Source organism: Arachis ipaensis, chromosome B08 (genome assembly GCF_000816755.2).
Source record: "Arachis ipaensis cultivar K30076 chromosome B08, Araip1.1, whole genome shotgun sequence".
Classification (NCBI taxonomy): Eukaryota; Viridiplantae; Streptophyta; class Magnoliopsida; order Fabales; family Fabaceae; genus Arachis; species Arachis ipaensis.
Genome location: NC_029792.2, coordinates 12,907,432 through 12,924,307, shown reverse-complemented (window position 1 = coordinate 12,924,307; position 16,876 = coordinate 12,907,432). Strand labels below are relative to the sequence as shown.

Genomic DNA, 16,876 nt, shown 5'->3' with positions numbered 1-16,876 from the left:
CATATTCAAAATGCATATTTTAATTATAAATATCTTTTTAGGTACTTAAAAAAGCATTAAAACATATTTGAATTATCCTACTAATAAGAAAACTACTATCAATTTTTTTAGGAGGGAAATCCATTGCATGTTGTGGGTCCTTTTTCCTTTTATTGAAAAGTAAAGTGTTAAAATGGTCCTTCAAATTTTGTTTGTTAGTTAAATTGGCTTTTTAAGTTTTCACTCGATCAAATTAATCTTTAAAATTTTCTAACGCTAATCATATTTGTTGCTAGTTAATTTTTTTTGTCTATATTCTTATTTTTTACTCACATAAGGAAGGGGTGGGATTGACAACAGGATAGATATATAGAGATAAATTTTTGTCCTACTCAATTCTATTCCATCTTATAATAGTTTATATAAAATTTGTCCCATTGTTATTTATAAATAGTAAAAATTTATACTTTAATTCGCTTCTGTGGATATTTATCTCACTTTTATCCGTTTCTATTAATTATTAAAATCAATAAAATTAAATTTTAAATTTTATATAATCATAATTATATACATAACATATATTAAACTAAAGCTTAAAAATAATATAATATTAAATATATATATCAGGGCGAGTATTCTCTAAATTTGACTCTATTCTATTATGTCCAAAATTCTGTCCTTATTTCCGACCGTCAAAATTCGCCTTGACTGAGTAGGGATAGGTGGAATACTCGTGATTTCGAAAATAGTATTGTCACTTCTAAAGGAATTTTAAATTTGTAGAAATTTTAAATTCTTAATAAAAACTGCAGTAATATTTTAAATATATTGTAAATTTTTAAACCTCTCACAAATTTATAATGTAATTTTAACATAAACTAGGAATCCTCATAAAATTTTAATGATTTTAATTATTTTCCCAAAGTGTATTCCTTTAAAAAAAAACCCTACACTTGAATAAAATATAAATTGAAAGAAATGGGGATTGGGGAAATAAAAAATAATATAATGTAAAAAGAAAATATTCAATTTCTTTTAAAGTGACCGTGATGTTTTAAAAATTTCATGCCACAAATATTTTTACCAGAGATTTAAAACGGCTACAACTTAGAAACGATAAATTTACAAATTAAATGAACGAAAATAACGCAGCATATACAAAAAATAAGGTAAAAATGAATATGATTAATATTACAAAATTTGGGGGACTAGTTGGTATATAGAGTAAAACTTTACAAGACCATTTTAACCATTCACTTTTAATTTTTATTATTGGATGTTAAATTGTAGTTTCATAAACCATATACAGAAATAGTTGCAGTAGTTGATGCAATTTCAATTATTATCAAGTATTGTCACCTGCTGTCACTGAGATTGTTTAATTTGGAGGGAGAGGGACAAGTTTGTTTGTACAACTTAAAATTATAAATCTATTTATTACTTAACAAACCTTAGTAAGTTCATAAAGCCTTGGTAGTTGGTACAACCTATTTACTGCAATGATGTTGTGACATTCTAAAAATTTAAAGTGAATATGTATCCTATATAGCATTAGGGGTAAAAATGGGTAGAGTAGGGTTTAAAGCTAATCCTAATTTTATTAGTGAATTGAGATTTTTATATAAATTCAATCTTATTTTATTCGTGGGTTAAGAATATCTTAATCCTAACCCTATTTGTTCTTAACTGCGGGTATTCGATCATACCCGTGGGTTACAAAAAAAATATAATGTTATTATATAATTTGATGATAATTTAAAATATAACATTTTTATGTAAAAAAAGTTATTAAATTATCAATTAATGATCTTCTTTTAGTGGCTAAGAATCTTTTGCATTTAATGAGAGATCTTTAGTTCAATATCCACTTAAAATATATTTTTAGGATTAATCTCTACATACAAGTGTTTTGCGCCTACAAGCTTTACAAGTCTGAAGAGAACGAAACCCCATAAACGCACTGCTTATATTACGGGCCTTTTTAACAAACTTTTAAATCAATCAAAATCAATTAATGCGTGAATATATAACTTCTATTTTTCAAAAGATTTCGTTTTCTTTTTCGAATTTTTTGCCAAATTTGTTCGATCTCCTTCATGCGTTCTCTGATTCTCTCTTTGCCTTTGATCTCCTTCTGTTTTTTTTTTTCAATTTTCACGGTTTCTGATATCAAGTTTTGAAATTATTTTGAAGATAATGGAACTTCAGAAATACACCCAAACGATTACAGAAATACACCCAAAGGATTATAGAAATACACCCAAAGGATTTAAGAAATACACCCAATATCAGGGAGAGATAGTATATTTCTTCTTGAAATCTTTTAACGTTTTGCTGGTTAAGGATGAGGCACATACATAGAAGAGACAATCTAAAAAAAAAAACCTAGAAGAACAGTAAAACAGTACCTTGAATAATGTTTCTTCGTTTTTTCTGGTGATTTTTTATAGAGATTTGTATCTTTTCTTCTTGATTTCTTCTACTCTTCGCAGAATCGTAGTTTATTTTGAATGTCGCTTGAATCTTGACGATTTGGGTTTGATTGAGGAAGAAGAGGAAGAGTGCGGCATAATGAACTGTTGTAAAGCGCGTGCGTTGGACTCTCAATTTAAAGGAGTGGTGCCCGTATTTTTTTCTTAAACTTGGGCCAACTTGTATAATTTGTAAGTCAAAAATACTTGTATGTGTAGCAGGCCTCATATTTTTATATAAGTATATAATATGAAAAGATATATAAGGGTAAAATTGAATTTGATTGAAACTTAATCTGCACCGTACCGATCCGCACAAAAATTCTATTTGTATCCTACTCTATTTATTGTAGATCAAATTGATAATTCTACTCGATCGAATAGAGTCAGATTAAATACTCATAGATAAGATGTATCACAATTACATGATTCAACAAGTGGCTTGTAATTTAAAACCATGGTTTATTACAATATTACTCCGTATTTGTTTTCTCCGTTTAGTTATGCAATACGGATTATTATTCTTTTTTTCTTTTTATATACATAACTCTATTTATACAACTTTTACCATTCATTTTAGTATATGGTTGGCACATTATTGGTAACAGGCGTACTCATTCTATGCGGAAGACAACAATTAAACAACTTGATTAATAACTTTGACTACATACCAAGATATTCTATATGAAACAAAACGGGACCATGAAGTCCCTCTCGAAATAGAAAAGCTACAAATAAATGAAATAATACAAGAAAGGGGATCATGAATATGGCATATAAATCAAAAGCAATTTGACTTGGAAAAGGATGTTAAATTGAAGGCAAAATATTATGATGAGAAATAGTTTTTTAGAATTGCGTTTGTTTACAGAGACATGACACTGAAACAGGGACACAAAGACACAAAATCGTGTTTGATAGAAGAGACATAAACAGAGACAATGTGTCCAGAGATACTAAATTAGTGTATTTTGTGTCTATCCTAACAGAAAGGATACAAAGACACTAACAAGAGACACAACTTTTTTTTTTTCATTATTCTTGTTGATTTTTTATAATGATATTTTTTATTATTATATTTTTCATCTCAAATATTTTGAATGAAAAAAATGAAAATAAATTGGATTTTTATAATTTGTTCTAGTTTATCACCAAACAAAATACAAAAACATAAAATTTTATGTCTCTAATCCATCAATGTTTTATCCTGTTCTATTCTTAATGTCTTATCCTATTCTGTTCTCAGAAACAAACGCAGTCCAGATGTTCTGATTGTAAGCTAATATTTTGTTAAATTAATTATTTTTTATATCAGTATTATGAGTTCATTATTATTTTTAATTTAAATTTTAAAAACATTAAAAAAATATAAACTAACATCAAAATAACAACATAATAAATAAACATACAGAGAACAAATACATTTATTTATTTAAACACAAAAAAATACATTTATTTATTCTCAGAGCATCCAATAAATTTTCCAATATTATATATTGATTAATGCTATATAATATTCTAGAACTACTCATTATATGATTGTTGTGCACGTGGATGGCGACTACTTAAGTGATAGTGTTTCAACTTTTAAAAGAAAATAAATATTCAAATTAATATGCTCTAATCAAAATAGTATCGATATCCATATCCTTATATTATTTGTGGTTGAAAAATTTACTATTTGTCTTACTTAATTAAACTAACAATTTTATAAGTTTATCATATATTAAATCCCAACCGTTAATTGCATTTCTTTTTATATTAAAAAAACACTACTCACATGCAAAATTAATATAAGACATGAAATAATTAGTTACACAGTCTACTTCTTATAAGCTATTACGCATAACCTACACATCATCACTATCATCATCATCATTATTAGACGAAACAAGTACCCTTTTTTCCAATAAAATTAATCACGGTTAAAAAGTGGGGAGAAAGAGAGCAAGAATGCATGGGGATATATATATATATATGCTATTATTAGTTCTCAATTTTCACGCAATTAAAGATGGATACCAACAATAAAGACATACAATAAGTCGCTGGTAGAAGCCTTACTACGCATGATAATATAATTTTTGATAAATCATGTAAAAATTGGACAGGTAATTTGTTGTTTTTAATATAAGAAAAGTTAGAAGATCATTAAAATTTATTATTTTAAAAATTATATTATATATTTAAATTTTTTTATAAATTTAATTTATTCAAATCAACTTGAATACACTCAATAATACACAAATTCTTTCTCCAGTTTAGTCTCTTGTTTCTAATATGGTATCAAAGCTATGGTATCCTCCTTGAAGAGGATATGTTGTTTTCCTTGTAGTGAAATCACCGTAGTTTTTACACTTTTTTCTATTCCATTTTCCCTTTCCTTTTGTCACTCCTTTGATACTTTTTTCGAGTCGAATGATCAAATACCATTGTCATCCGCTGCTTACCTATTCTCATGAAGAAATCATATAGTTTTCACTCTCTTTCGGCATTTCCATTTGCGTTCTCTTGTGTCAGTTCCGTCTGCATTTTCTCGTGGTAGTTTTGTCTGCGTTACGTCTATGTTTTCTTGTGGCAGTTCCGTCTGCGTTTCTTTTTGGTAGGTCCGTCTGCACTTCCTTCAGATAGCGGCAGTTCCGTCTGCGCTTCTTTCAGACTAGCGGCAGTTCTGTCTGCACTTCCTTCAGACAAGCGGCAATTCCATTTGAGATTCCTTCCGGTAGTTCCGTTTGCACCCGTTTTATCAGTTTATGCAGTTTTTTTTCTCTTTATTTCGTTGTTTTAAATAAGTTTCAAACTCAAGTTGTCACTTGAGTTTGAGGAGGGATGTTAGAATATAATTAGGATCAATTAGTATTATTTAGTATATCTAAATATTTATTATTATAGGAGATTACGTCTTTATTATTACGATTCTCTTATTACCTATAAATACCTTTTTATATTGTATCATTCCAGACAACTTGAATACACTCAATAATACACAAATTATTTCTCCAGTTTAGTCTCCTGTTTCTAACATAAAAAATAGAGCTGATATCCATTAACGTTGTACATTGGGTAGCTAGTGCCCTTATTCATTGGCCCACAACTAAGTGCATACTGACGTATTCTCTGAACCAATATGAAAAGTTGTTCAATGATGTATCAGAATTTGTCTTTTGGAATAACCTATATGATACAATAGAATAAAGAAGTTTGGATTAGATTACGAATTTAGTATCTTATAAAGTTGTTGAATATTAATGAAGACTTAAAAAACTCACATGAGGTAAGGTGAAATCTGGTCACAGTTAAGTAACACATGCAAATGTGCGGCATCGATTTTCTTCTACTCTAACCAGTAATTATTATTGCCTGCACCTGTTACAGCTCCTTCTAGAGCAAAGATTGGATATGTCGTTGTTCTACTTGACGAGGATTCTCCCCTCTCGTCGTTCTATCCAACCTTTGTTCTACGTGACTCAACATGAGGCTGAAAATAGAATGAGCAAAATGTGAATCTTTCCTTAGCTAGAAATGCTTCGCAGATGTTGCCCTCAATTCGAGTTTTGTTCTTTACCGTGCACTTAAATGACCCAATCATCCTCTCAAATAGATACATCTACTTAAATTAGACCGGCCCATATAGTATTGCTTCGTATGGTAGGTGGACTGCTAAGTGTTCCATAACGTCAAAGAAGGATGGAGGGAATATCCTCTCTAACTTATAAAGTATGATGAGAATGTTCTTGTCCATAACTGTGAGATCATTAAGGCTAAGTTTCGTAGCACATAACTCACTAAAGAACTCATTTATTTCTGTGAGGGATTTTCAGATGTTGGTTTGAAGCTCTCTGAACACAACAAGAAGCAAAGACTCTATAAAGACGTAATAATCATGACTCTTTAACCTAGTAAGCCTATCCTGTGATATATTTGCTCACCTACTCATGTTAGATGCGTAACCATAAGGAAACCTTAATCCTCTAATCCACTTACACACATTTTGTCGGTGTTCCTTTGTAAGAGCGAACACCACCTTCGGTTTAGCCCACCACCCATTCTTAAGTCTCTTTAAGTTCAGATCTGACTGCCTGCAAATGTCCACCAAGTCCAACCTAGCCTTATCTATCCTTTATTTGTGCATCGTCCATTACTATATGCTTGATGTTATCAAACACGTTTTTCTCAATGTGCATCATGTCAAGACAATGTCAAACCAAGTTGTCTTTCCGATAAGGCAACTTCTAAAATATACTCTGTTTAATCCAATTATGCTCCCTACCATATCCCGGTGGTCTCACACTTGCCCCGTTATCGACAATCCTTGGTATTTTACTGACACATTGCCAAACTTGCGTACCACCCAACCTCACAAGTTCCTCTTCTTGTTCAGTTTTATTCTTTTTAAACGAGTCTTTGTTGCGCTGAAAAGGATGTCCATGTCAAGGAATCTTTTATGGCAATCAAACCATGAGTTCTTACCGCCATTCGTCAACCAGAATGCCTTTATATCTTTCATACAAATGGGACATGTCATTCTTCCTTGAGTTGACCAACCTGACAACATCTCGTATGCAGGAATATTTGTTAACGGTCCACATCAATGCAGCATGCAGTTAGAAGTTTGTCTTCTCGTCAAAATACCATATGTATCTACACCATGGATCCATAACTTCTTTAACTCATCCACCAAGGACTGTAAGAAGACATCTATTTTGGCTTTCAAATGCTGAAACCAGGTATGATGCAAGTTAGGAACATGTATGGCTCCTTCATACACATTTCGGGACTCAGGTTATAAGGTGTCACAATTACAGGCCAACAAGAGTACGCATTACTGAAATTAGAATTTCATGCAAAACCGTCAAAGCAAAAAGCTAGTCTAACATTTCTAGGCTTGCTCGCAAATGTAGGTTGCACCCTATCAAAATGCTTCCAAGCTTCTCCATATGACAGGTGCATCATAATTCCATCTTCTCTCTTGTTGGTACTATGCAGGTCATGTTCAGTGCGGAACTCATTAATACATACAATCGTTTAGCCTAGGGATTAAGGGCAAGTAGTGCATCCGTTTCATTGGAACTCTCTTTAACCGCCATTTACCGACCTGTTCTCTCTCGCCTCGAAACCTCGGTGATTGACAAAATCTACATTCAGTTAGGTCTGCATCCCTCTTATAATACAGCATACAATCATTCAGACAACAATCAATTTTCACTGAATTTAGACCCAATTTCGAAACTAACTTCTTTGCTTCATAGTGATTTCGAGGGATGCCAGTAGTCCCGACAGGTACCAGTTCGTTGTAAAGGGTGGCCCACTTATCAAAAGAATCTTGAGTATGATTTGAATCCGACTTAATACTCATCATTCTAACACATGCAGACAACTCCGAATGAATGCACCCCTCAAACAAAGGTTTTGTCGTGGACTCTAACAGATGATGAAATCTCTTTGCCTCTGGGTTAGACTCTTGTTTAATATCTTCTAATTCTGTAACACCCATTGCATCAAACACCATTTCGTTGAATCTCTCTTGGTTACCCACCTAATTTATTTCTTCCATCTTTAGTTCTCTCACCAACCGAACCTTCGTTGTTTGAAGATCAGAACTATTCAAATTTGAGGCAAACTAGTTAATTCCATGCTCGTCCATTTCTTCGTGTTCCGTCCATATCCAATACCCATCATTGAACCCATTATGATAGAGGTGAAGCATTATATCCGCAGGCCCTAACCACTTAGTCAGCAACACTTATGACACAGATACCTAGATACCCCTTTAGATCTAAATGGTTCTATGATGAAGACATGCGTAACAAATGTGTTAACCCCGTCAAATAATTCAATTTTTAAATCCCCCGTCCATAGTTATCCTTATTATACATCCATAGACGATGACTTGGAAACATATTGCAACATACGCTCTATAATTCAACTAACAACACAACTTATTATTATTTTTAGAATATTCGACAGAGTGTACCCTATAATTAGAACTCCCGCCAACAATAGTTATCATTTCTTGACAAATCAAACATGTTTTAAACAATTTAAATGATCATTCGGCAGAACTTTTCCTTAATTCAGAGACATCCATCAAATAAATATAACATTTTTCATAGAGAAAACAACTGCAGATATAAATTATAACATACATGCACTCAATAAAACATTAAATCCTAACCTTTCTAGTGCGCAACCCTTTATAACTCCACAATTTTTCAGTAAACAAGGTTTCAAAAAGGCGCCACTATGCAACCTTCTCATACTTCTGTCATAAAACTTTATCCTAGAAAAAATAAGTCCAACATAAAATTTAAACAATTCATTATATTTAGAGATAGAAAACTGACCTGGAACATTAATGCACAGACAACAAAAGAAGAAAACTCCAAATAAGCTAAGAGAAAATAGCACCGTCCTAATAAAAAGAATAACTTATTAAATTCACAAGCTTAAACTAATTCGAAAACTAATTTAAAAGAATAGGTACAACTCATTATTCCAACTAATTAAAACCTAATTCTTAATATAACCAACAAATTAACACAGCAACTCCTAATAACATACTTCATTAAACACATTTAACCAGTGATTTAACGAAAACCCTAACAAAATGTTAAACTCACAAAATAATATAACAAAAATTATAATAACCATACCAACAAACTAATCTGATTATAGTGGTTGCAATTTCTCTTTAATGTGATGGTGACAGAGGCGGCGGTGATGGCAACGTGAACAGTAACGGCGATAAAAGATGCGATGTGACAACAGTAGCAGAATTAACGATCATGTGCAGCGACGGTGAGAGTGGGTACTCCTAGCGCGATGGCGATGACGACAGCTTGTTCCGACTGTGGCGACAATGAGAGCTGCACGGCAAGGGAGAGAGTGGACGAGAAGAGAGACAGAGATAGTAGCATTACAAGAAAAAAGCATATTTGTAACAAAAAAAAAACTGTTACAAAACGTCAAAATTTTGAAACAAAAGTTTTTTGTAACAAAAAAAGGGGTCGTTGTAGTAAGTCCCGTTACAAAAAGTTTTTGTAACGAAAAATGGAACTGTTACAATTCAATATGATATTTTGTAACATTTTTTTTTGAAACAAAAAATCAAAAACCGTTACAAAAGTGGTAACAAATTTTGATCTTGAAAGTATTTTTCGTGACAATCTATTTTTTTTATCAACAAATTTTGTTACAAAATGTAACATGATTTTGTAACATTTTTTTTCTTTAGTTATAAAAGCAAATTAATTATTTTGTAATAACTTTTTTTTCTAATACAAATTGCATGCATAATTTACTAAATTATTTTTTAAATTAACTAATATATTAACTATTTTAATAAGCAAGTTTATATCTATATAATATGCAAAAATATACATAAGTCAAACAAGATCATTTTAGCTAAAATTGTTTTCAAACAAAATAACATTAGTGAGTATATGTCTACAAGTTCTACAAGTTCTACAAGTTATATGTCTTACATATATAAGTTCAACCAAAATATAAAAGTTCTAACATAGATTAGTGTCGCTATGCATCAAAATATTCTTGAGCCCTCAAGGTAGCATATGATCACCATTTCAGCACTCCTGTAAATAAGAAAAAACGGAAGAAACAATTAGAAACAAGATGTAACACTAATTATAATTTTCCACTAAGTTTTATACAAAATGTTTAAAAAAATTTTGGCAGAACCTCCCCTAAAACTTGGATATTTCCACCGTTTACGGTTCCAACAAAAATAACCAATTCACAACTTATGTCTCAGCCAATACCCAACCAAATTTATCAAAGCAAATAATAGGACATTTGTCATTTTTCAACCATGACACAAGTAAAATGTGATAAATAGATTCACATACAAATTAAAGTATACTAATATAAAAAGGGAATCATCTACAAAACTGTATTAAAACCATAAGCAATTTTAGGAGTACCTTTAGGATCTAGTTTGTCTCATTGTCAAAGCGCGCTATGAGAGAGTTCACAACAGCTTGTTGAGCTTCCAACTGAGCTTTCATTTGAGCTTCTTCTTACCGTATTCATTCCTCACGGTCTTGCATTGCCTCTTGAAGTTGTGCTTGAATCCTTAACTTAGATTTTGGAGCCTTTATGCCATAACTTGTACCACTTTTCTCACATCTCACAAGTAGAAAAGCTTCATTTGGAGTGATAGGATTTTCCAAATCATAGGATTCATCGAGCATACAGCTAATATCATCCTGCACAATCCAATTTGTGATTTAAAAATGAAGATAAAATTTAACTTCTATGCAACAGAAAAAGGAAAAGGTTAGTAATGTTACATCAATTTGTTTAGCTTTTTCATTGACCCATTCTCCATTACTCTTTTGATGAGTAATTTGCCACAATTCTTGGATGTCAAGCTCGACACCGGTTCTAGGATGGCGCTGCAAATTTTTTGGAAGTTTAAAATATAAGATGTAGTTAAGTGCAAACGTGACATAGCAAAAAATATAAGACCAAATTAAAACTTTAAGACTATTTACCCGATCACGTCTAACAACTTAAAATGTCCTTCGACCAACAATATGTGTTACAACATGATGCTTTCTATTATCTTTGTTTCTTAAACTTTTTTCCTATATAAGACCAAACTCACAAAAGACAAAAGGAGTTAAGTTATAATTATTTCATTGACCTAAAATAGGAAAACAACATAAGAACACCTCAATGGTTGTCACAATGAAAAATTCAAACCTGAAAAGAAGGACTTCCAAAGTAGGACACCAAATTCTCCCATGTCTCCGGCAGAACATTGTTTGGTGGATTTTGAAGGCGCTCCTCATCAGTTTGATACAACTCATAGTGCTCACGCAATCTTGAGCGCCAACTTCGATAACATATATTAGCCTTAGCTAAAATCATTTTGTGATTACTTGCATATCTGCTATATCAAACTTTTCCTACATAAGATTTCTCAAAGTTAGTTAGCAGAAATAAACCCTATAATATACATAATAGCAGAAAATATAAATATGTATTACCAAAACAAGGTCGCATATTTTTTGCTTGACATCATCTCCAACTATGCTCCATTTCTTTAAATCCAAAGGAGCATTTTGTCTTGTAACAATACCCACTTCAGATGCAAACAGATCAGCATGGATGCCATTAGGAGCTAAGTTCTCCAAAGAGATCAGCAATTCCAATTTTCCATTTGTCTTTGTTTTGATAACCCTATTTGTTGCAATCCCACGCGAAGGTCCCCTTTTACCAATACGCCTATCAACAGGGGCAGTGGCTGGTGCTGAAGTAGGGTTTGTCGGGGCTTGGATAGAGATAACATTAAAGAAATGAAATAATAAAATATCTACATCATTTAATACACAATTACACAATAGAAAGCACATCAATAAAAGTGGGACATGATTCAAAATATATTATACTTTTCAAAAAAGTTAAACAAATGGAACAAAGAGTGAATAACTTAGCAATTGCAAATATGATGTGAGTTCCTAAAGTTTAACTACTTTAAAGTCAATCACCATCCTATACAAAAAGTTGATAAAGTCAATCACCATCCTATACAAAAAGTGGATAATTTAGCAATTGCAAATATCTTGTGATCCCCAAAATAAAAATACTAAGAAGTCAATCACTATCATTTGAATCTTCTTCTTCTTCTTCTTCTTCTCCTTCTCCTTCTCCTTCTCCTTCTCCTTCTCCTTCTCCTTCTCCTTCTCCTTCTCCTTCTCCTTCTCCTTCTCCTTCTCCTTCTCCTTCTCCTTCTTCTTCTTCTTCTTCTTCTTCTTCTTCTTCTTCTTCTTCTTCTTCTTCTTCTTCTTCTTCTTCTTCTATAGACATAGGCACGTCCACACTTGATCCCTCTATGTCACCTCTGCCCAATTCCATCAACAAATTGATATCACCCGAAGATGGTACTTGATTAAAGCTTCCCATTTCAGCTTGTTGGTATGCCTCTTCTTGCATGATATCTTGCTCAGACACATCATATGTATTGCGAGGCTTTACTCGGACTACAGTACACCAATTAGGCCTTTTAATTGCCTTTACATAGTATACTTGCTCAGCTTGACATGCTAAAATGAAAGGCTCATCCTTATATCTAACATATGTGACATCCACATTTATGAATCCATACTCATCTTTACAATATCCCCTACTTTGATTTCGTCCTACTGGAGGAACATCAAACCACTCACACTTAAATAGGACCACTTTATGTTTTCCGACATAATCTAACTCAATAATATCAGTCAACATGCCATAATAATTCACACCCCCAGTCAATTCATCTCCCTTCACAACTACTCCACTATTTTAAGTCTTCAAAGATGCTTCATGGTTTTTGCTACGAAATGTAAAACCGTTGATAGCACATGTTTTGTAGAAATGTGCACGACGATCAGGACCTCTTGCTAGAGAAAGTAGTTGATTATTCACCCGTGCACTCCCTAGTTTGTGTAGATCTGAAATCTACATTAATGAATAGCGATTAAAACTAAATACTAACAAGAGACTCTTCAATTCTACAAGTATCAAAGTTTACTCATTTACCTTCCTTTCAAACCATTTCACAAATTGATCCTTGTGCCTTTTCTGCAGATTTCTTGGATTTTCTCTTGTTAAATCTGCCATATGTTCATCAACCCATGGTTGAACTTCTTCACAATTCTTCAGCACATAGAATTGAACTTCTCTATGCTCTAAGATACTAAGTTCCTTGTATCCCTTTTACAACTAACTGGCCAAGTACTTTGAACACAGCTATGCCTCGCATAGGTTCATTCTCACCATGGTCAGAAATCTTAGAATTTTCATCCAAATATCTTCCCACAAGGGTCATTGCTTCTTCAGAGATATAACCCTCAGATATTGACCCCTCAGAGCGTGCTTTGTTTCCCACATAACTCTTTAGTGTGCGGAAATATCTAAAATTGAATTTTTAAGGAATGTTAGAAACCTACTTAAAGAATACTATAAGACAGATTCTAAGTTGTTGTCAATTCTAAAGGGCTAACCTCTCAACAGAGTACATCCAGCGATATTGAACTGGTCTGACTAACTTAGCTTTCATGGGCAAGATGAACGGTTAGGTGAACCATGACATCAAAAAAAGTCAGAGGAAAAACAATCTCTAGTTTACAAAGTGTTATTGCAATCTGGGTTTCAAGTTTGTCTAGAACGTCCATCTTCAATTCCTTGGAACAAAGCTCTCCAAAGAAAATACTTTGATGTATCAAAGGTTAACAAACTTCTTTGGGTAAAAGCTCACGAATTGCAAGTGGTAGCAGCCGTTCTATTAGGACATGGCAATCATGGCTCTTCAAGCCATAAATTTTGCAATCTTCAACGTGCACACACCTTCCAATATTTGATGAATACGAATCAGGCAACTTGAGATCCTTCAAGAACTGACAAAGAAGTTGCCATTCATTCTCCTTCCTGGTCTTTGACAATGTATATTTGGCTATCAGCATCACAAACTTGTTGTCCACTCTACGAGGATGAAGGTCTCTCTTGATACCCATAAGTTGAAGATCAAGTCGTGCATTAAGATTGTCCTTTGTCTTTCCATCTAAATTTAACAGTGTACCCAGTATATTATCGAAGACGTTCTTCTCTATATGCATTACATCTAAATTATAACGTAATAATAATGTCTTCCAATAAGGCAACTCAAAAAAAATGCTTTTCTTTTTTCAATTCCCAGCCACCTTGTCATGCTCAGACTTCTTTCTCTTTTTAGTATTGTTCCCAAACTCCGTTTGTTCAAAAGTCTTGAATTCTTCTAGGACATCATAACCAGAAAGTGGCTTAGGTGCTTCGCCAAGTTCCCTGGTATTGTCAAAAGAACTCTTATTCCTTCGCCATGGATGATCATGCGGCAAATAGCGGCGATGACCCATATAGCAATGCTTGTGTCCATGTTTCAGCCTTTTAGAACTAGTTTCTCTGTGGCAACACGCACATGCTAGTGCACCTTTAGTACTCCAACCGAATAACATGGCATAAGCTGGATAATCATTAATTGTCCATAAAACTACAGCAGACAACTTAAAATTCCGTTTCTGCACCACATCAAATGTTTCAACGCCCTCTTCCCACAATTCTTTCAACTCTTCAATTAACGGTTCTAAGTATACATCAATAGAATTGCCAGGGGACTTAGGGCCTGGAATAAGTAGAGATAACATCCAATTTGAATGTTTTAAAACCATCCATGGAGGATAGTTATATGGAATGAGAACAACTGGCCAAGTACTATAGGAAATGTTCATATTGCCGAACGGATTGAATCCATCACTAGCAACTCCAAGCCTGATATTTCTAGCATCACGTGCAAACCATTTGTGCTCCTCATCAAATGTCTTCTATGCCATCGAATCTGCTGGGTGTTTTAGGACTCCATCATCAAGTCGTTTCTCTTTATGCCACCTTATTGCTAGCGCTGTTTCTTCACACATGAAGATCCTTTGAAGCCTAGGTTTTAACGGAAAGTATCTTAGTATCTTCTGGGGTACCTTCTTACGAGGGTCATCCTTTTCATTCCCCTTCCCCTTCACCCATCTAGATTGCTTACACTTTGGACATTCATCAAGATTAGCATATGCTTGCCCCCGAAACAAAATACAATCATTCACACAAGCATCTATCTTCTCGTAATCTAATCCCAAATCTCGAATCACTTTTCGAGCATCATAAAATGAAGTTGGACAAGTATTTTCCTTTGGAAATATGCTTTTTAGAAAGAGCAACAAAGCATCAACTGAATTGTTGCTCCATCCATAGCGACATTTCATTTGAAACAACTTGACAATGAAAGATAACCTTGATATCCCACTGTCTGGATACAGGCTTTGTTCATAATCCCTCATTAGCCTCTGGAACCTCTTTGCCCCCTGATGAGGTTCTTCTTCTATATTGTAATCTATGTTGGTAGCGAAATCTCTCGGCATCTCCCCTAGTGTTTCTCCTCTAAAGATGTTATACAACATCTCATAAGTGGCAGAATCATTCTCCCTTTCACAATCAATTTGATTTAGATCAGACACATCTATAGTGGATGTATCTTGAAGTATCTCACCATGATGCACCCATGTTTTATAAGAGGTCACTATCCCCCTTTGGCACACATGATGATGAACTTCATTTCTAAATTTGAACAAAAAATTGTTGCATTTGGGACAAGGACAACGTATTTGATTTTTCACACCGGGTTGAGAGAAGGCAATATCCAAAAATAATTCATCGAGGCACTTCCTAAACTCAGGAGTACGCCTATCAAAATTAACCCAACATTTCTGGTAATTGACCATTGGACTAATTTCTGCAGCCTGCAGGAGACGAGAATGGATAGAAGGATGTAAAGAGTGAAAAAAAGAGAGCAGCATGACAAAACATAGCATCACAGCGACTATCACTTTCAAAATCACCAAAAAAAGTACAAAAAATAGAATCAAAATAATAAAACCCAGAAACAAAAAATAGAATAAAAATATCAACTCTCCAAATAACTAAAAAATCAGATAATCAACCATGTTACACACCAATACTTTCAACCACAACAACATCATCATAAGTATTTTCAACTACAATATCAGCAGCCTCAAGGTTCAATATTTTAGCTAAGATTATCAACTAACAACATATTTAACAATACTCAAATAAACTGAAGTTACCTTTAGCAGAGACGTAATCGGACCAGACCAGACCAGTAGGAGAAGAAAGACAGCCGAATCAGACCAGCAGAGGCAAAGGACAACGCCGGATGAGCAGAGCAACATAAACTATCCTAAATCAATGCAATGTAAAATACACCAAATTAATAACAGAATTTAATCAATATTTCTATATTACTAAGGATCACGTAGTTACCTACTTGGTGCACGAATTATGAATCACACTTTTCACAACTCGTACCACTAACCAGCAAGTGCACTGGGTCGTCCAAGTAATACCTTACGTGAGTAAGGGTCGAATCCCACAGAGATTGTTAGTTTGAAGCAATCTATGGTTATCTTGAAATTCTTAGTCAGGAAGTCAATTATATTTATCAGTTGAATTGCGAATAAACAAGAGAGCATGGGTTGATCATCACCTTCTCCGTAATTAGGCGCGAATGGATATCTTAGATAGGAACACGCATGTTTAAATGGAAAACAGAAATACTTGCATTAATTCATCGAGACACAGCAGAGCTCCTCACCCCCAACAATGGAGTTTAGAGACTCATGCCGTCAAAAAGTACAAATTTTAGATCTAAAATTGTTATGAGATACAAAATAAGTCTCTAAAAGTTGTTTAAATACTAAACTAGTAGCCTAGGTTTACAAAAAGTGAGTAGACTATGACAGATGGTGCAGAGATCCACTTCTGGGGCCCACTTGGTGTGTGCTGGGGCTGAGACTTAAACAATTCACGTGCATAAGGCTGTT

General features: G+C 33.4%; 1 protein-coding gene across 1 annotated transcript; it reads right to left on the bottom strand.

The window, feature by feature from the left end:
* Window positions 14,141-15,757, bottom strand: LOC107610537. Its single transcript, XM_016312583.1, has 2 exons — window positions 14,971-15,757; window positions 14,141-14,613 (listed from the first exon to the last, which is right to left on the bottom strand). Exons 1-2 carry the CDS (start codon window positions 15,755-15,757, stop codon window positions 14,141-14,143), a joined length of 1,260 nt encoding a protein of 419 aa, XP_016168069.1.